General features: G+C 41.6%; 1 protein-coding gene across 2 annotated transcripts in view; it reads right to left on the bottom strand.

Moving 5' to 3' along the window:
- Positions 1–2791: 2791 nt before the first annotated feature.
- LOC129855219 (protein Wnt-7b) overlaps positions 2792–21499 on the bottom strand; it is a 65165-nt gene continuing 46457 nt past the window's right edge. For both annotated transcript variants that reach the window (XM_055922631.1, XM_055922630.1), the window contains exons 3-4: positions 19370–19641; positions 2792–10099 (exon numbers count right to left, since the gene is read on the bottom strand). In XM_055922631.1, coding sequence (XP_055778606.1) covers positions 9620–10099; positions 19370–19641 — 752 coding nt within the window. In that variant the 3' untranslated portion in view covers positions 2792–9619. The remainder of the gene's footprint in view (positions 10100–19369; positions 19642–21499) is intronic.

Raw genomic sequence — 21499 nt, 5'->3', positions numbered from 1 at the left:
TTCATCAGCTGTCCATGTGGCTGGTCTCAGACAATCCCACAGGTGAAGAAGCCAGATATGGAGCTCCTGGACTGGTTACACATTTTTTTATTTTTACATTTAACCTTTATTTAACTAGGCAAGTCAGTTAAGACGAAATTCTTATTTACAATGAATGCCTACACCGGCCAAACGCGGATGACACCGGGCTAATTGTGCACCGCCCTATGGGACTCCCAATCACAGCTAGTTGTGATACAGCCTGGAATTGAACCAGGGTGTCTGTAGTGACACCTCAAGCACTGAGACGCAGGGCCTTAGACCACTGAGCCACTCGCGTGGTCTGCAGTTTTGAGGCCGGTTGGACGTACTGCCAAATTATTTACAACGATGTTGAAGGCAGCTTCTGGTAGAGAAATGAACATTCAATTATTTGGTAACAGCTCTGGTGGACATTCCTGCAGTCAGCATGCCAATTGCATGCTCTCTCAAAACTTGAGACATCTGTGGCATTATGTTGTGTGACATTTTAGAGTGGCAGCACATGTGTAATGCACATGTGTAATGATCATGCTGTTTAATCAGCTTCTTGATATGCCTCACCTGTCAGGTGGATGGATTATCTTGGCAAAGGAGAAATGTTCACTAACAGGGATGTAAATACATTTGTGCACACAATTTGAGAGAAATAAGCTTTTTGTGAGTATGGGAAATTTCTGATATCTTTTATTTCAGCTATTGAAACATGGGACCAACACTTCACATGTTGCGTTTATATTTTTGTTCAGTATATATTTAAGAAGTCTCTGACTGGGGTCTGATGTTACGATCCCGGCTTCGCCATGCGGTCTATGATGTCACTCAGGCCTCTGCCTTTGAATAGCCATGTGTTCCTTGCCACTAATATCAAACAGACGATGCGAAACCTCAAAATGGCGGTCTTTCAATAAGACAAGCAGTCAAAACAATGTAAAATAACTGATGAGAAACACCATTCTAACCTAACAGCAGATAAAAGGCCATGTGATTTTGGAACTGGGTACAGTACTGTGTTGTAACCTTTGATGCACCAGAGGAATAGGTCCTGTTGACTTGGCAAAAATAGTTTGCACCTATTTTCTATTGATTCCATTTACTGGAAGAACACTTGAGTTTTGGTGTGTTGTTCTTAGATCACAGAAAATGATAACATGCATTTTAGATCTGAAATACATTTTAGAGCTAATAGAGATCCGTGGACATCAGCTGATTTACCTCTCAGGAACACTGAAGTCAGACTAAGCGACATATTCAATCTGTATGGTGTTACAGCGTGGTTGAAATGTAAAGACAATGTTCCCGTGTTAGCAGTCAATCGTAAATTTCCGTAAAATGTATAATTCGCAGTCTATAACGCTTCAGCGATACAGATTGAATTGAGTCTAAGATTACAATCAAATGACATATTATACTGTAAAAATTCTTACATCACGTTACAGAGTGCTACCATACCAGGACAGACTGTTTCAGCAGCACAGTAGTGCCTCAGGACTTTCTGTTCAGCTCATCAAAAGCCATCATCCCACTGGGCACATTGTCAATTCAATGTCTATTGATGTTCAGTGTCTGGAAGACAACAGTCCTTCCTTTCTTCTCTCTTGAGCCCTGGAAAATCTCAAACGTCAACTCCAACGACTCCTGACTCCTTGAATTTACTCCACCCCCCTGGTTTTGAGGAGATTTATTTTTCACCACCCTCGCCTCTCTCCCCCACCGCAGCTGTGTCTTATCTGTGATGGCCAGCCTCTGATCCTAAGGTTCTCGTTTGTTTCACAGAAGTTATAAATTACTGGGTGGAGCCAGATCCCCAGATCCCCTGAGCCAAGCTGGAGGAATCTATAGTGCTTTTGTCAATTCTGAAATGTTAAGGGAAAAGACACCTACACTGGTGTTTTCCGGTAGTTCTGTGCAAGGCAGGACTAGCTAACGTCTTTGTTACCTCTTTGGTGACCACCCCATATCTATTCTACATAGAGCTGGTCTGATACTTGAAGCTGACAGTTGGTTCTTGTGCCTCTGGGTTGACTCAGGCCCATTAGACCATAGGCGGTAACTAACGCTGCCCCATTTCCAGAAGCAGTGAATGGGGATGTTTGTCAGCTGATGCAGAACAACACTGCATGGTCAATCTGTGCAGGCACTTCAATGGGTCTGAACAGCAAAGACTTCCAGAAAAAAAGGAGAGAAAACATTCACTAGAATTGATCAGGAACTCACGAGGGAGGGCATCCAGCTTCCTGTCCTCTCTTCATCCTCTCTTTGCTCTGTGCTGTGGGCAACCAACTGGTCTCAAATGAGACTTGGCAGCCTTTTGGGCCTCTCTTATGTTCTTTAGACTCCGACTGTGTCTCAAATGGCACCCTATTCCCTATATAGTGCATTACTTCTTACCAGAGCCCTAATAGGGTGCCATTTTGGATGCACCCTCAGTCATCTTTAAGTTAACGGATCTCGTTCTCTTGCCAAAGTCATGTACATTGGATCAGACCTCCCCCTCTTGTTTGTCCCCACTCTAAACTCTTAATCATGACCATAGATGTGGGCTGGTTACAGATACAACCACTGTTCATCCATTCCCCACTAGTTTTTAATGACTGTGTTACTTTGCAACTCTCTCTCCCATCCCGGGCCCTGATTTGGAAAAGCAGACACGTCGCTCTCTAATAGTGTGAATTAGACCAGAAGCATTAGCTTGCAGAATATAACCCAATGAACTAATGATTCTGACACCTGAACAATAGCTGGTTTACAAGAAGGCACACACACAGCAAAGTCTGTTTTTCTATCTCATATTTTTTAATGACAAAATGTTTGTCAGACACAAATGGATTTATTTTTCTCAATCCAGGGTATAGTATGGGGAGCTTATGTGGTTCCGGTCCCCAGGGTTTCAGACAACTAACAAAACACATCTTACTTCTGCTCTGGTGCCCGGCTGTAATGCTTTTCACATAAAGGAGTGGGAGCCCCCACTAAATTAATAAAGTAGCATGGCCCTTTTCACAGTTATGTAGCGCCACTTTACATTAAGATCTGGATTCTAAATGTTGTCCAAGTTTAACACACAGCAACCATTTACACTTTTCACATAATAAAAAAACATAATTTACGAGATTTGTTTTCAATAGCTGTAATTTTGAAAGCTCTTTTTGTACAACGGTCAAAATATTACCTAGTAATGTAATTATGCATTAATATTGTGGTTTTTATACCAATTCACCCATCATCTTTACAAATATACACAGACACTTGTCTGTTTCAAAGCTGTAGATATATATATATCACATGTCAAATATACCATAAAACTCAACAATAATACCCATGGAAATGTTGATTTTGACTCATAGTCATGTATAAAAATAGCAATGTTGACACCATTGATTAAAAAAAAAAAAAATTGGATTTAAATAGAAATTAAACAATATTTTGTTGTCTAAATTATCTGGTAATATCTTCATATCTGAATTTTATTAAATACATGCTGGCCCAAGTGAATTTCATGTTTATTTTATTTTTCTTTATTTTTCAGGGATAACTAATTTGTTATATCAATCATATTGTCAATGCTAAAATACCAAGTTTTCAATTTTAAAGGCAACATTCACCCAAATTAGTCCTTCACTAGGAAATGACTAGGCACATTTTTCTCAACTCCACAATCTACATCACATCTATGGAGTTGAGCGCAGATGACTGTGCGTGTACCTCCAACAGCATTGAGTCTCTGTAAATTCTTAAACCCTTACCGTGTACCTATGTTTGTCCCCTGTAGCTGCACACATTTCTTTTTTTGCTGGAATCCCATACTTTTTAATAAAACGTTAATAAAATACAACCACCGACTGTTCCCTCGTATCGACTAAGTTGAGAAACCTATCTAGCAAATGACATGAACTTCTTAGCTCCTACAATGCTAATTTGAAGCTGTGGCTACATAAACAAACCCAAGTCTTGCTCACTGACTTTCAGAGTCCATATGAGAATCCATAGAAAAGTTGATTTAACCATCCACAACGAACAAGGGAACTAACCAACACATGAATTGGTTCAAAGATGAGTAGGCTATGGGTTTATTCTTACTTTTTGATCTGATCTTAATTGGATTTGAATTTTTTTAATTTATTTAACCTTTATTTAACTTATTGAATATTGACCATTAGAGAACACATTATCCCGGTTGAGGAAAAGACAGCAACACAAATCAAACATTTGTGATTCACATCATTTGCTCTCCGCCACACAGAACTGATAGGTTAATCCTACAGTTGTACTCCCTTAACAGTATCCCCACACGTTCTCTCCTTCTCCCAACCCATTTTCACCAGCCCCTCTCTCTCCTAACCATTCTTTTCACTTGCTGTTTCCGGCTGCACATGCACATCCTTGTTCCATCCAGCCATCCCATCCATCTAGAAAACACACTCAAAAGAACGACACTCTCGTTTGTGTCCAGAAACAAGAGGCAAACTGAGGCACTGCCTATTCAGCACAGGTCATTTGCATGGAGCTCCACTTCCCCAGTGACACTGGATGCCAATGCTGCCAACACAGAGCGTATGGAGAGGGTCCAGAGAGCTAAGATAATCACTGTACTGGTACTCTATCAACATATAAAGGAGGTCGTAACACTTGAGAGATAACTTATTGACGTCAATAAGTTATCTCATATCAAATGGTGATATATTGACGCACCGCAGTCAGGAACCTGGGCAATGCATGGTGACTGAGTTAGACCAGTTAATCAGATGATAGAGTGAGAAGGTTTATCTTCAGAGGCAGCTCTGACAATCCAAGCCAGACAACTCTAATTACCCAACATAAGAACTCCCAATGAGCCTTCACAAAGCCCCAAGACCACATGTGGCTGGTGGAAGCATAATTTGGGAGGACAGGCTCATTGTAATGGCTGGAAAGGGAAGAATTAAATGGTATCAAACACATTTTTTACCATGTGTTTGATACCGATCACTCCATTCCAGACATTATTATTATTACTATTATTATTACTATTATCCTCCCCTCATCAGTCTCTCTCAGACTCGCATGTGACTGTCTGACTCGGAGATGGGCTTCGAGAGATAATTCACTTTTTTTCCCTGCGTGCCATAACGAAGACAAACAAAGCACAGATTACTATGAACATGTGCTGTGTACAAAATAATGTATTTACAATATTTAATGATTTATGCTTCCTTCATATCGCCAATCGCCATATTAAGGGTGGTTGGAAGTTCTGAATAAGGGGTATGTTTTATATAAATGTTGGCAACTCAAACCTCTACATACAATGGCCAGACATATAAAGCATGTGTTCCATTTCAGGGAGTCAGAGCCCAAACAAGGGCTTTGGGTATTTGGTGGAACAGTTGACATGGGCAACTGAGATGAGCACCGACTTATAACATTATGTGGATTAACACGCACTTGGCCCAAACAATATTCAGTTGAAGTCGGAAGTTTACATACACCTTAGCCAAATATATTTAAACTCAATTTTTCACAATTCCTGACATTTAATCCTAGTAAAAATGTCCTGTCTGAGGTCAGTTAGGATAACCACTTTATTTTAAGAATGTTAAATGTCAGAATAATAGTAGAGAGTATGATTTATTTCAGCTTTTGTTTCTTTCATCACATTCTCGGTGGGTCATAAGTTTACATATACTCAGTTAGTATTTGGTAGCATTGCCTTTAAATTGTTTAACTTGGGTCAAACGTTTTGGGTAGCCTTCCACAAGCTTCCCACAATAAGTTGGGTAAATTTTGGCCCATTCCTCCTGACAGAGCTGGTGTAACTGAGTCAGGTTTGTAGGCCTCCTTGCTCGCACACGCCTTTTCAGTTCTGCCCACAAATTCTCTATGGGATTGAGGTCAGGGCTTTGTGATGGCCACTCCAGTACCTTGACTTTGTTGTCCTTAAGCCAATATGGCACAACTTTGGAAGTATGATTGCGGTCATTGTACATTTGGAAGATCCATTTGCGACCAAGCTTTAACTTCCTGACTGATGTCTTGAGATGTTGCTTCAATATATCCACATAATTTTCCTCCCTCATGATGCCATCTATTTTGTGAAGTGCACCAGTCCCTCCTGCCACAAAGCACCCCCACAACATGATGCTGCCACCCCTGTGCTTCACGGTTGGGATGGTGTTCTTAAGCTTGCAAGTTTCCGCCTTTTTCCTCCAAACATAATGATGGTCATTATGGCCAAACAGTTCTATTTTTGTTTCATCAGACCAGAGGACATTTCTCCAAAAGGTACAATCTTTGTCCCCATGTGCAGTTGCAAACCTTTGTCTGGCTTTTTTATGGCGGTTTTGGAGCAGTGGCTTCTTCCTTGCTGAGCGGCAATATAGGACTGTTGATATAGGACTCGGTTTTACTGTGGATATAGATACCTTTGTACCTGTTTCCTCCAGCATCTTTACAAGGTCCTTTGCTGTTGTTCTGGGATTAATTTGCACTTTTCGCACCAGAGTGCGTTCATCTCTAGGAGACAAAACGCGTCTCCTTCCTGAGCAGTATTATGGCTGCATGGTCCCATGGTGTTTATACTTGCGTACTATTGTTTGTACCGATGAACGTGGTGTTTGGAAATTGCTCCCAAGGATGAACCAGACTTGTGGATATCTACAATTTTTTTCTGAGGTCTTGGCTGATTTCTTTTGATTTTCCCATGATGTCAAGCAAAGAGGCACTGAGTTTGAAGGTGGGACTTGAAATACATCCACAGGTACACCTCCAATTGACTCAAATTATGTAAATTAGCCGATCAGAAGATTCTAAAGCCATGACATAATTTTCTGGAATTTTCCAAGCTGTTTAAAGACATAGTCAACTTAGTGTATGTAATCTTCTAACCCACTGGCATTGCGATACAATTAATTATAAGTGAAATAATCTGTTTGTAAACAATTGTTGGAAAAATTACTTGTGTCATGCACAAAGTAGATGTCCTAACCGACTTGCCAAAACTATAGTTTGTTAACAAGAAATGTGTGACGTGGTTGAAAAACGAGTTTTAATGACTCCAACCTAAGTGTATGTAAACTTCCGACTTCAACTGTATGGTCTTCTGCCAAAGAGGTTGGAAATAACTGATTCAGGATGAGTTTTTCATATTGTTTGTTTTGGTGTCGCTAAATGTGTATTAGTAATATTATGAGAAACTGTCTGAGAGATGGTTTGGATCATTTTCACACTTTTGTCCCCTTGTTGCTGAGTTCATACTGTATCTAGAAATAGCAACAGGCCTGCGGTGGTATTAATCAAAATTAGAACGCATATTCATTTTATACACCTGCACCTCTAGTAGCTGAGGAACACTCAACTCCGTTCTCTTATATCGAGACGGATATAAGCGGATAAGAGAACAGAGTTGAGCGTTCCTCAGCTACAGCTCTAGATGACATTAAATAGTTAGCTTTAGTCAGCAGACTATCCAGTTAATTACACTAGTATTGCATTGGAGTAGCACTTACATTGATAGCATAGTTGAAAACTATTAAGGACTAGATTTACATCATCACCACCATAAAACAGCACCTTCACCTAAATTGAGTGAATATTATTCAATATGCAAAACCTATGATGACAGATCTGTCTATCTTATGAAAACCAAGAAAATGAGCCAAGAAAGAAACTGGCCCATCTGACAGGTAAACCTTGGGTCATCATAATCTCAAATAAGCAGAAAGCAAATATTCGCTTATCAACATATGAAGGTTAAAGCTAGAATCGACTGTTGAAACTATACCAAAGTGGTCACCCGCCTCTGTTTTGGGAAAAAGTTGAGGGATGGGCCTGGAGAAATGTAACCACTCTCAAATTCATAGACAGAGCTATGGATGCAATGACTGACCATCCCTGATATCAAAATTATAGTTTCAATCATGTTTTAAGGCTATACAGTGTTTGGTTATGTTGTTTACAAACATTGGAGTAAACAGGCTTATATTTGGGGTTCTGATAGGATGAGACAGTTGAACTAAGCTCATGAGGCATTTACAAGTTATATTCTTCAAAAATCAATGGGTATATACCATTAGTTTATAAGTCCAAAAATGGATGTTGCAACTAAGTATTCTAGCTTTAAGCATGATGAAAAGATGCTGAAAATAATGACTGTTTTTGATCAGTGGTGTATACTGATGGTTTATGTCAATGAAACTCTACATAGCCTGACACTTGGTATAGTATAACCACAACCAATGAATAGAGATGAGAATGCCAACACAGCTTTGGATGCAGTGAATTACCGAAACTGTTGGCTAAAACCTAACATTTCCTCTCACGACCAGCAGACTTCACTCACTGACTATCAGTCTTGTTTTTCTTTGATTCTCAGTCTTGTTTTTCTTTGCAATAAATTTCAAAAAGCAGTCAAATGGGAGATTATTTCTTTTTAATTTTGGTCGTTTCTGAATAGAAACTAATATCAGTGTACCACTCTACAATACATCCAGCAATATCATGTTTAAATAATTGAGGAAGGATCTTTGCGGTTAAGAGATTAGTTCTCTTGCGACTGTCTATGCTAAATAACCCAGACAGGATGTAGGCCTAACGTCTGCTGCATAAATGACTGCAAACAAAAGCTATGCTACAGCAAAATATAACCAATGTGATTGATTGTGATGTGAAATACCCTGTATTGTTGATGTTTTATGTAGTCAACACACCAGTAGCAATGAAACCATTTTAGAAAAAGGGGGATTGATAGTGGGATGGGGCCATATTCTAAAAGACACGCATTATCTTCAGTCAGAGTTTTCTAAAAAGTAATTTTTACACTTAGTACATAAAAATACATTTCTACCCGTTAGTGCTTTGTTTTAAGATACTATAACATAAATAAACAATTTATTTTCAGTGTTCAAACAGACAGTTCCAGTGTGACTGGAAAACTAACATACTCCACCGTATTCCAGTTGGCAGCAGAGGGCTTACTATAGAGACTTCTCCACTTTCAATGTGCCCCAAGGCACCACACTTACACAGCGTTCTTCATGTCTACACAGCTCCAAAAAGATACACCTCCAGTTTGGGGGCTCAAATATTCACCTCTGAGCTCTCCCTCTGTGGAAAAAGAAAGTAAAACTCAAAGTTCTCACTGAAAGACTTTTAGAGTCTCAGGACAGTCTCATCCCTTAACAGTTACTGTCCTTTTCTACCACATCTCCAGAGTCTGTCTTTCTGTTCCATGAAGAATCCATTCTGTGAAAAAAATAACAACAAATTCCAGAGTGCAATGCACAGTTCCCATCCAGGCACCATTTGCTTCCTGTAGTCCTAACTTTTACATCAGTACGTGATCACACATTATTCTGTCTCAGTCAGTCAAAGATTTGAGTATTATTACCTATTGATATTTAGCCCTCACTTTTCTTTTAAAAAGCTCCTATATATTCTGCTGTGCAAAACGATGCCATGAAGAGCTGATATTGAACATTCCATTCCTTTTTATTTTTAAATCTCTCACTATTCCAAGACATGTCCTTTTATCTTTTCTCTGGGGGTCTTCCTTGTCATCCAGCTAGTCCTGCCACGCCCCTCCCAATTATAGTACCGTACTGTAGGTCCGTTATGTCATGCCCCTTTATTTGCAGGTAAACACCTCCGTCCTCTCGCTGCATGTGTTGCACTTGACGAAGCAGCACCACTGGAACTTACAGTTGCACTGCCACACTTTGGTGTACTGGTGCGTGTTGTAGCCCCGGCCACAGCACATGAGGTCGCAGCCGTCCGTGTGTGGCGAGGTGCGGTTACACAGCCTCCCCTGGGTGCCAACGCTCCCCGTGGCTGCGTCCTCCTCGCAGTAGTTGGGCGACCTCTCGATGTAGACGAGATCGGTCTCCATGGGCTTGCGGTAGCCCTGGGTCTTCTTCACCTTGAGGAAGGTGGGCTGGCGTAGTCGGCTGGCCCGGACCACCTCCACGTGGACCGCCTGGTTGTACTTGTCTTTCAGGACATAGCCGATCTCTCGGAACTTGGGCAGGGTCGTCCAGCAGGTTTTGGTGGTGCAGGAGCCTGACACGCCATGACACTTACACTCCAACTTCATCCGCTCCTCCAGGACCTGCATGGACACACAGGGATAGGGGAGGTTACATGGTGTTAGATTACATTGCTGAACATTACATGGACAAACAGGGAGAGAGAGTCATACATGACATTGTTTTACTGGGGTAGGCCCAGTGTTGAAATACAGAGATGACCTGACTTGGGTGGAAAGAGAAACCAAAAGAAACCCAAAGGGTGAAGAGGTTGCTAGCTAGCTCTGCTGCTGAATGAATGATGGAAAAACAATCCACAGAAGGTCAGTGAGAAAAGATGGTCCTTGGATAATATATATTTTTTCTATAATAAAAGAACATTAGACAAGACCAAGCTGTTCTCAAACGTTGGTGAACCACCACACTTTTCTAAAAACTCCCTACGAATTACCTCTTGAGCCAACAGCTATACTTTGAAGGGATATTATTTTAGTGCGTTTGGCAATAACTACTGAACTCCTAAACCAAATGCAAGGTGAAAACGTGACAGGATGCTGTCCAACAATCCTCTATTGGGCTTGGTAACACTGATGATGTTTCTTTTTAAAAAGTACGAGAACATTTAATGATACTAATGAATCACACTGCTCCAAAGTCTACCCTGACACTTTAAAAAGGACATACTCAGATAACAATCATGAACCAATTTTTAGTCTGAGAATACGTGAAAGCATAAAGTTTCAATGTCTCTAACAGTCTTTTAATATTCTTTAATTAAAAGTGTCAAAACATGGAGCGATACCACACTGTTGCATGGACCAAAAGACAACTGTTGTCTGTGATGTATTTGGAGCACTGTTAACTAATGTCTAAGTACAGTATACACCATAGCACTGTGGCAAAATGACACTATATAGACTACCGTTCAAAAGTTTGAGGTCACTTAGAAATATCCCTGTTTTTTGAAAGAAAATAAAAATTTTTTGTCCATTAAAATAACATCAAATTATTCCGAAATACAGTGTAGACATTATTAATGTTGTAAATGACTTGTAGCTGGAAACAGCATATTTTTTAATGGAATATCTACATAGGCGTACAGAGGCACATTATCAGCAACCATCACTCCTGTGTTCCAATGGCAAGTTGTGTTAGCTAATCCAAGTTTATCATTTTAAAAGGCTAATTGATCATTAGAAAACATTTTTGCAATTATGTTAGCACAGCTGAAAACTGTTGTCCTGATTAAAGAAGCAATAAAACTAGCCTTCTTTAGACTAGTTGAGTATCTGGAGCATCAGCATTTGTGGGTTCGATTAGAGGCTAAAAAATGGCCAGAAACAAAGACCTTTTTTCTGAAACTCGGCAGTCTATTCTTGTTCTGAGAAATGAAGGCTATTCCATGCGAGAAATTGCATATATAGATATATAAATATACAGAACCAGTCAAGAGTTTGGACACACTGTCACGGTAGTCCTCCTCCTCTTCATCCGAAGAGGAGGAGTAGTGATTGAACCAAGGCGCAGCGTTGAGAAATGACATGATTTAATTAAGACACGACAAAACAACGAAGACAGAAAACGAACTATACTTGAATAAACAAAATTACAAAACGAATGTGTAGACAAACCTAGACATACGAACTTACAATAAAACATGAAGAACGCACGAACAGGGAAAATAGACTACACAAAAATGACGATGAACAAACAAACCGAACAGTCCCGCATGGTGCGACAAACACTGACACAGGAGACAACCACCCACAACGAACACTGTGAAACAACCTACCTAAATATGACTCTCAATTAGAGGAACGCCAAACACCTGCCTCTAATTGAGAGCCATACCAGGCAACCCTTAAACCAACATAGAAACAGACAACATAGAATGCCCACCCAAACTCACGTCCTGACCAACTAACACATACAACAAACTAACAGAAATAGGTCAGGAACGTGACACACACCTACTCATTCAAGGGATTTTCTTTCTATTTTTACTATTTTCTACATTGTAGAATGATAGTGAAGCCATCAAAACTATGAAATAACACATATGGAATCATGTAGTAACCAAATTCTTTTTTTACACAAATCAATATATATTTTATATTTGAGATTCTTCAAAGTAGCCACCCGTTGCCCTGATGAAAGCTTTGCACACTCTTGGCATTATCTCAACCAGCTTCATGAAGGAGTCACCTGGAGTGCATTTAAATTAACAGGTGTAGCTTGTTAAAAGTTAATTTGTGGAATTTCTTTCCTTCTTAATGTGTTAGAGCCTATCAGTTCTGTTGTGACAAGGTAGGGATAGTATACAGAAGATAGACCAATTTGGTAAAAGACCAAGTCCATATTATGTCAAGAACAGCTAAAAATGAGCAAAGAGAAATGACAGTCCATCATTATTATAAGACCCGACACCAATAATAAGAAGAGACCTTCTTGGGCCAAGAAACACGAGCAATGGACATTAGACCGGTGGAAATCTGTCCTTGGTTCAAATTTGGAAAATCTGTCCTTTGGTCCAAATTTGAGATTTTTGGTTCCAACCGCCATGTCTTTGTGAGACGCAGAGTAGGTGAACGGGTCTGCATGTGTGGTTCCCACCGTGAATCATGGATGAGGAGGTGTGATGGTGTGGGGGTGCTTTGCTCGTGACACCGTCAGTGAGTTATTTAAAATTCAAGCCACACTTAACCAGCATGGCTACCACTGCATTCTGCAGCGATACGCCATCCCATCTGGTTTGCACTTAGTGGGACTATCATTTGTTTTTCAACAGGACAATGACATCCAGGCTGTAAGGGCTGTTTGACCAAGAAGGAGAGTGATGAAGTGCTGCATGGCCTCCACAATCACCTGACCTCAACCCAATTGAGATGGTTTTGAATGAGTTGGACCGCAGAGTGAAGGAAAAGGAGCCAACAAGTGCTCAGCTATGTGAGAACTCCTTCATGACTACTGGAAAAGCATTCCAGATGACTACCTCATGAGCTGGTTGAGAGAATGACAAGAGTGTGCAAAGCTGTCATCAAGGCAAAGGTTGGGTACTTTCAATAATCTCAAATATAAAATATATTTAGATTTGTTTAAAACTTTTTGGGTGACTACGGGATTCAATATGTGTTATTTCATAGTTTTGATGTCTCCACTATGATTCTATAGTAAAAATAAAGAATGAGTAGGTGGGTCCAAACTTTTGACTGGTACTGTATATACAGTTGAAGTCAGAAGTTTACATACACTTAGGTTGGAGTCATTAAAACTCGTTTTTCAACCACCCGACAAATGTCTTGTTAACAAACTATAGTTTTGGCAAGTCAGTTAGGACATCTACTTTGTGCATGACACAAGTAATTTTTCCAACAATTGTTTACAGACAGATTATTTCACTCATTATTCACTGTATCAGAATTCCAGTGTGTCAGACGTTTACATACACTAAGTTGAATGTGCCTTTAAACAGCTTGGAAAATTCCAGAAAATTATGTCATGGCTTTAGAAGCTTCTGATAGGCTAATTGACATCATTTGAGTCAATTGGAGGTGTACCTGTGGATGTATTTCAAGGCCTACCTTCAAACTCAGTAATTTGCTTGACATCCTTGGAAAATCAAAAGAAATCAGCCAAGTCCTCAAAAAAACTATTGTAGACCTCCACAAGTCTGGTTCATCCTTGGGAGGCCTACAAACCTGACTCAGTTACACCAGCTCTGTCAGGAGGAATGGGCCAAAATTCACCCAACATTGTGGGAAGCTTGTGGATGGCTACCCGAAACATTTGACCCAAGTTAAACAATTTAAAGGCAATGCTACCAAATACTAATTGAGTGTATGTAAACTTCTGACCCACTGGGAATGTGATGAAAGAAATAAAAGCTAAAATAAATCATTCTCTCTACTATTATTCTGACATTTCGCATTCTTAAAATAAAGTGGTGATCCAAACTGCCCTAAGACAGGCAATTTTTACTTGGATTAAATGTCAGGATGTAAACTTCCAACTTCAACTGTATATATATACTGTATATATATTTAAGCAACAAGGCCTGAGGGGGTATGGTATATTGCCAATATACCACGGCTAAGGGCTGTTCTTACGCATCGCGGAATGCCTGGATACAGCCATTAGCCGTCTTATATTGGCCATATACCACAAACCCCAAGGTGCCTTATTGCTATTATGAGCTGGTTACTAAAGTAATTAGAGCTGTAAAAATAAATGTTTTGTCATACCCATGGTATACGGGTATTTTGTTGAAATTGCTGCCGATTTCATTGATTGAATAGACATTTGGATGGTATTGCTCTATGGATGGTATTTCTCTGATATAACGTCAACTTCACAGTTCACACCAATGCTTTGTTTTCTGTTCAGTGTTACATGCTGACCAGACCGGACACGTCGCGTGCGCGAGCGTCTCAAAATAAATTTAGAAATCCATGTTATTCAATTATTGCACCCACAATGCTCGCGCGTGCCAACGCGCGTCTGCGATACCAAGGGCTAAAATAGAACACCTTTCTATTTCTGACGCAGATCGCGCTGCAAGTCCTGCATCTCCCATCTCCTCATTGGTTTATAGAAACACGTACCCACGTGCCATCTCCTCATTGGTTATACCCACGTGGGTGATTGAAAGACTAACTGTTTCGCCGGTTGTCGTGGTAATACTATGAAAGTGTAGATGCGATCACCATATAAGTTCAAAGATGAAAAAGCCTGGAAGGAGGAGAGATGACTAGAAACGATTTGGTTGGCCGTTTTATGTGTGGATTAATTGTCGGAGTAGAGGACCTTGTGCATTTCAGGTAAAATAACAACTCAATGTTTATAACCCAGGACAAATTAGCTAGCAACAGCAAGCTAGCTAAATAGGACAAATTAGCTAGCAAGTGCAAGCTTACTAGCTAAATTGCCATACATGTTTAATGCTTTTTGACCTGTCCCCAAATTAATGTCATTGGTTCAGAGTTTGTTTTGATATTTTAACCTGCGTGTCGTGATCGCGTTTGGTGTAGGGGGACTAAATAAATGTATGCACGATAGCGCATGATGGCGCACGCGCGCACCCGGTTTGGGTTCCGTGTTACATAAACATTAGGAACACCTTCCTAATATTGAGTTGCACCCCCTTTTCCCCTCAGAACAGCCTCAATTCGTCGGGGCATGGACTCTAAGCAAGGTGTTGAAAGTGTTCCACAGGGATGCTGGCCCATGTTGACCCCAATTTTTCCCACAGTTGTATCAAGTTGGCTGAATTTTCTTTGGGTGGTGGACCATTCTTGATAGACACGGGAAACTGTTGAGCGTGAAAAACCCAGCAGCATTGCAGTTCTTGACACACTGAAACCGGTGCGCCTGGCACCTACTACCATACCCCCTTCAAAGGCACTAAATCTTTTGTCTTGCCCATTCACCCTCTGAATGGCACACATACACAATCCATGTCTCAATTGTCTCAAAGCTTAAAAATCCTTCTTTAACTTGTCTCCTCTCATTCATCTACACTGATCTATCTCAAAGGACATCAGTCTGTTAAATAGCCATCACTAGCTGCCTTCCACCCGGTTACGCAACCCTGCACCTTAGAGGCTGCTGCCCTATATACATAGACTTAGAATTATTGGCCACTTTAATAATGGAACACTAGTCACTTCAATAATGTTTAAATAATGTTTACATACTGCTTTTCTCATCTCATATGTATATATTGTTTTCTATTCTACTGTATTTTAGTCAATGCCACTCCGACATTGCTCGATCTAATATTTATATATTTCTTAATTCCATTCTTTTACTTTTAGATTTGTGTGTATTGTTGTGAATTGTTAGATACTACTGCACTGTTGGAACTAGGAACACAAGCATTTCACTACAACCGCAATAACATCTGCTAAATATGTGTGGCCAATAACATTTGGATTTGATTTGATTGAAGTTAATTTAACAGGTGACATCAATAAGGGATCATAACTTTAACCTGGTCAGTCTGTCATGGAAAGATAAGGTGTTCCTAATGTTTTGTACACTCAGTGTAAATTCTTTAGAGAGAGACCAAGAAACATTCTGAGTGCAGAGGACATATTTATTTGAGTTCAATATTGTGTTTATTAATGAATAACAAAGCGTTTTCAGCAGACGGTTGGTGAATGCACTCTTTGTATGGAGGAGTCCCTGTAAGTGGAAACGGATGTTCACAATGACAGATGCGTGCCATTCCAAAGACAGATGTTTTGATTTGAAAGTATTTGAGTATATTGTGTTATAGAATAGAGAGTTGTGTTTGATCTGAATTCACACTGGTTGTTTGTTTTGTGCGTTGTGCCATAACCATTTACATCTGAGGGTCAAACATTCCCAATCTGGCGTAGAGTGACTGTTCCCTATGAAGTAGACCAAACCAGGCATATCTGACATTCTAAGAGGGACACTGATGCCAGCTATATGTCAAAAACAGGGGAAAATACACTTACTGGTAATATTCAACCATATAATTATCCCTACCTTCCTGAAGACTACATCAATAGCAAGGGAAAATAAATATAAATCTCATATAACCATACACCATTACGCTTGAGTTAAATGTGGATCATTCAGCTATTTAATGCGTTGCAGATACAACATACTTGTCACGTTCGTTGTATGGATGAGACCAAGGCACAGCGTGGGATGAACACATCTTCTCATTTAATGAAACGAAGAACACTTAAACAAACGTGAAGCTATATATGAAAAGTGCAGACACAGGCAACTAACACATAGACAATCACCCACGAAATACCCAAAGGAATATGGCTGCCTAAATATGGTTCCCAATCAGAGACAACGATAAACAGCTGCCTCTAATTGAGAACCAATCTAGGCAACCATAGACATATAACTACCTAGACTAGTCAAAAACCCATAGACATACAAAAACCCCTAGACAAGACAAAAACTAAACAAACCACCCCATGTCACACCCTGACCTAACCAAAATAATAAAGAAAACAAAGAATACTAAGGTCAGGGTGTGACAATACTCGACAGATGATTATTAACTGTTTGCATCTGGATCAGCGTGTATGCTGGGATCATGGTTTGGTTAATTAACTAAAGAAACATGACGTTTGAATGAAAGAAGTATTAAATATTGGATGTCACAATAAAACAGATCATCCAAATCAACACTTCAAGGCCTCGTATCTTAAATCAAAACACTCTTACATGTTCAGATAGCAGACATATATCTTAGAAACGGAATCGTTTCAAAATGCACTGGTACCCATTCATTACCAAGCTCATCTCTGACATGTGGCAAACAGTGTAGCAGAGAACTCCTTTTAAATGCCTAATCCTAGGGCATCTGGGAAATATTGTGTGGTGTGCTCAGCAGTTTAGTGTCAGGACCAAGTCAATCCTTGTTCTACAACAGGCCTCTACTTACCTACTGTAAATCTGCATTCTGTCACTACAGTACGTGCTGTATTCTGTGGAGAATAGAGTGGATGTCATTGAGTCATTGAGAAAAAACAGACTGTGGCGCTTGTATAGGACATGGGATACATATAGTAGTCCTAACATGATTCTTCCAACCTAACTGGGTGCTTCTACTTGTAAGAACCAAGTATGTATTCGTTATATAAGATGTTTAGTTTGTTGGCAGGGCATTTTTCCAGAGCAGTTATTTTCCTGGCATCACGACTTGCCAGCGGTAGTCATCGTTTCTGTCAGACACTTCCACAATGTACACAATGTACACAGAGTTATGGATTAATAAATGCTGCCTGATTCTTACATTGACACTGTATGTGTTTTGAAATCCCTCCTTAGCAGATATTCGATTGAAAGCGTGGGGGGAAGGTACATAGAATACTTGAGGGTCAACCGACAATCTCGTTACAGATGATGATTCAGAATGAGGATTTCCCAAAATATATGGTGGTATAAACCACAATGAATGTCTGTGTGAAACCGAATTACTGAATGGTTGAAAACATTTACTTTACACTGTGTCCATCAAAACCTTGTCTGCTACCAATTAGTCAGATATGACCAAATTTGTCAAACTCACTGGATCCCAGTATACAGAGAGACTAAATCATTCCATGGGTTTGTCTGTATTTATTTGGGATTCACAGAACTGGAGCCTACAGTGTTTGTGTCGGAATGTTCTAGATGCAGAGCGATCTTTGTAGTGGTAGAGTAGTAGTCTCGGGCCAGCATCAATCAAACCACAAACACTGTGAAGAAAATCACATTATTCCTGTGCTGTGAAAATGCATCCTTTCAAACAAAAAAATGTGTTTAGCTGAGTTTCCCCATTGTCTCGTTAATCAACAGATTGCACTTAAAAATGTACTGATCCCTCACAACGCCCTGTTTCCCCAGCGTGTGTTTGATTGAATCCCATCCTCTGTACCAAACCTCTGCCAGGCTTAACTCAGACGCAGACAGGTCATCTGACTACGATCCCCTCATATCAGTCTGCCTGCGTTAACTCCGGTATTGTCGCTGTGCTTTCAGAAACTGAATGGGCGCAGTGAAATGGCAGTGCTGTGTTTTTGGTACGGCTGAAAGACCAGCAATAATATCCTGTTCCTGACTTTACACTTCATAATTCCATGAAAGGGCTGGATGGAGGGCCATGGCAGAACTCCATCTGGCAGCCGGCTGCCGTCCGCGCTCCGCTTTCCCAGCGAACACACGATTAAACCCTGGACTTATTCATTAGATCCATTTGTCACCAGAACGCCAGAGAAGCCCAGGCAGGCATGCTCTCTCTTACTCTCTCTTGCTCTCTCACTCTTTCTCTCACTTTCTTGCTCTCGCTGTCTCTCTGTTATGATTCATGTTGTTCTTTGTTCTGGGATGACTAATAACAAACAAACATAACCCAGGACCACACCACCACCACCACCACCACCACAGGAGAAGTGTGCCAGATCTCCAAGAGAAAAACACCCCACGTTATAGTAGGAAAAAACCCTGTAATTGAGCTAAAGCAAAACAGGCTGCTGAGAGGCTAACTGTCAATCAGCACGACTCCCATTTAGGGGTTGCCGCCACCACTCTGTAGGTTCCATTCTTTATCTGGGCTGGGGTGTTTACACATGGATGCGCGTGCACACACACAAACCACAAATACACGAATGAACGAGTGTGCGCACACACACACACACACACACACACACACACACACACACACACACACACACACACACACACACACACACACACACACACACACACACACACACACACACACACACACACACACACACACACACACACACACACACACACAGACAGACAAACACCAATCTAAAAAGATAAAAATGTATTTCTTCTATGTGTTTGTTTACCTTTCTCCCTGCCTCATTGTTGTGGAGGTTCATCAGCCGGCGCGTGGTCTTCTTGATCTCGCGGGCATCCACGAACCTCCTGGAGAACTCAACGCCGTACTTGATGTCTGCCGAACAGCCTCCCCACTTCCAGCCCTCTTCCTGGTTATAGTAACCCTGCTTCTCCCGGTCACAGCCACACTGGCTCAGGTTTCCCTGGCTACACGCCGCAGTGATGGCATGGGCTACGCCGGCGGCCGTGATGGCGTACGTGAACGCAGCTTCCCGGCTACCTGAGAAGAGGTAGAGAGGTTAGGGACGTTAAATAATTGTAGAATTGCAGCGATGACAATAGAACGTCATAGAAGATTGTTTACTATGACCTTGTTGCTTTATTTTGACTTGATGATCTCTAGATAAGAAAATCAGGCACAATCGTCCAGGCAAGACCTCCCCGGCGTCCCTCCCTCCTACCTCCGGTCCCTCCAGCACCTTGGTAAGAAGGTGGTCACAGCATCAGACCACAAGTCCTCAAGGACAGCCTCCAAGTGTGCAGTGCTGTGATTCCAGGCCGAGTGGGGAGAGGAGAGTACTGTAGCTAGGTGCTGTCCACAGTGCTGAATTCCTCTCTTTGAGCACCTTGTACTGTATGCCCACATTACTACAGCTGTGATTTGCAGGTCTGTCTGGCTGTCTGGTGCAGTTACTTCCCTTCTCTCTATCTCTCTCTGGGAGCCTGGTGTTCTCTCTCTCTACAGTACACTTGCAGTGGTTAGGACTTCAGCTTTACTGGTATAGGCCATGTATGCATGCACAAGTTCAGACAGAGGACAATCAACAGACAAAAGTGATGCCGGTATGACATAGTATTTGCTCCAATGAGAGGAACTGTTCAAGTGTTAATACAAAATGCTTTTTTCTACCATCCCTTTTCAAGTATGCATCCCCCAGACAGTGCTGTCCAATTGTCAGTAGGGAGTGCAGTTTTTAAAAGACTGCTGTGCTCCAAAAGGGGCCGTGGATGCTGTGCTGTCACAGTGAGTTACCCAGGTGTCCCCTGAGTAGTCCTTCATGTGGGAGAAAGGGTGTGGGCCTCAGAGAGAGAAAAAGGGTCTCTGGGCCCCAGAGAGAATAGAGGGGCTCTGGGCCCCAGAGAGAGAGAGAGTAGAGGGGCTCTGGGCCTCAGGGAGAGAGAGAGTAGAGGGGCTCTGGGCCTCAAAGAGAGAGGGTAGAGGGGCTCTGGGCTTCAGAGAGAGAAAGTAGAGGTGCTCTGGGCCTCAGAGAGAGAGGTTAGAGGGGCTCTGGGCCTCAGAGAGAGAGAAAGGGTAGAGGTGCTCTGGGCCTCAGAGAGAGAGGGTAGATCGCCTCTGGGCCTCAGAGAGAGAGGGTAGAGGTGCTCTGGGCCTCAGAGAGAGAGAGGGTAGAGGGGCTCTGGGCCTCAGAGAGAGGTTAGATCGGCTCTGGGCCTCAGAGAGAAAGGGTAGAAGGGCTCTGGGCCTCAGGGAGAGAGAAAGGGTAGAGGGGCTCTGGGCCTCAGGAAGAGAGAGGGTAGAGGGGCTCTGGGCCTCAGGGAGAGAGAAAGGGTAGAGGGGCTCTGGGCCTCAGGGAGAGAGAAAGGGTAGAGGGGCTCTGGGCCTCAGGGAGAGAGAGAGGGTAGAGGGGCTCTGGGCCTCAGGGAGAGAGAAAGGGTAGAGGGGCTCTGGGCCTCAGGGAGAGAGAAAGGGTAGAGGGGCTCTGGGCCTCAGGGAGAGAGAGAGGGTAGAGGGGCTCTGGGCCTCAGGGAGAGAGAAAGGGTAGAGGGGCTCTGGGCCACAGAGAGAAAGGGTAGATGGTGGAAGGAGAACAAATGCTACTAGTGACAAACCAGTGGGTTTATTGGGCCTTAAAGGGGGATATATATATTTTTTTACATGGATGTTTCTGTTTCTTTACGTAACATACTTTGCGTGTAACATCACTCTGTAGAATTCATGGTTCTGTTTTCTTCTTACTCAAATATGTGTTCCATATCATGTAAACAATATTAATCAAGTATTTCAGATATCCAGGAGATTTTATGATCATCAGACCGACATGTACTTTCTGCTGTCTGGTCCATAAGGCAGAGCAGGCCTACTGTACCAGGCTACCAGCATGAGGGAAGGGGAAATG

Source organism: Salvelinus fontinalis, chromosome 5 (genome assembly GCF_029448725.1).
Source record: "Salvelinus fontinalis isolate EN_2023a chromosome 5, ASM2944872v1, whole genome shotgun sequence".
Classification (NCBI taxonomy): Eukaryota; Metazoa; Chordata; class Actinopteri; order Salmoniformes; family Salmonidae; genus Salvelinus; species Salvelinus fontinalis.
This window is presented reverse-complemented; position numbering and strand designations above follow the sequence as displayed.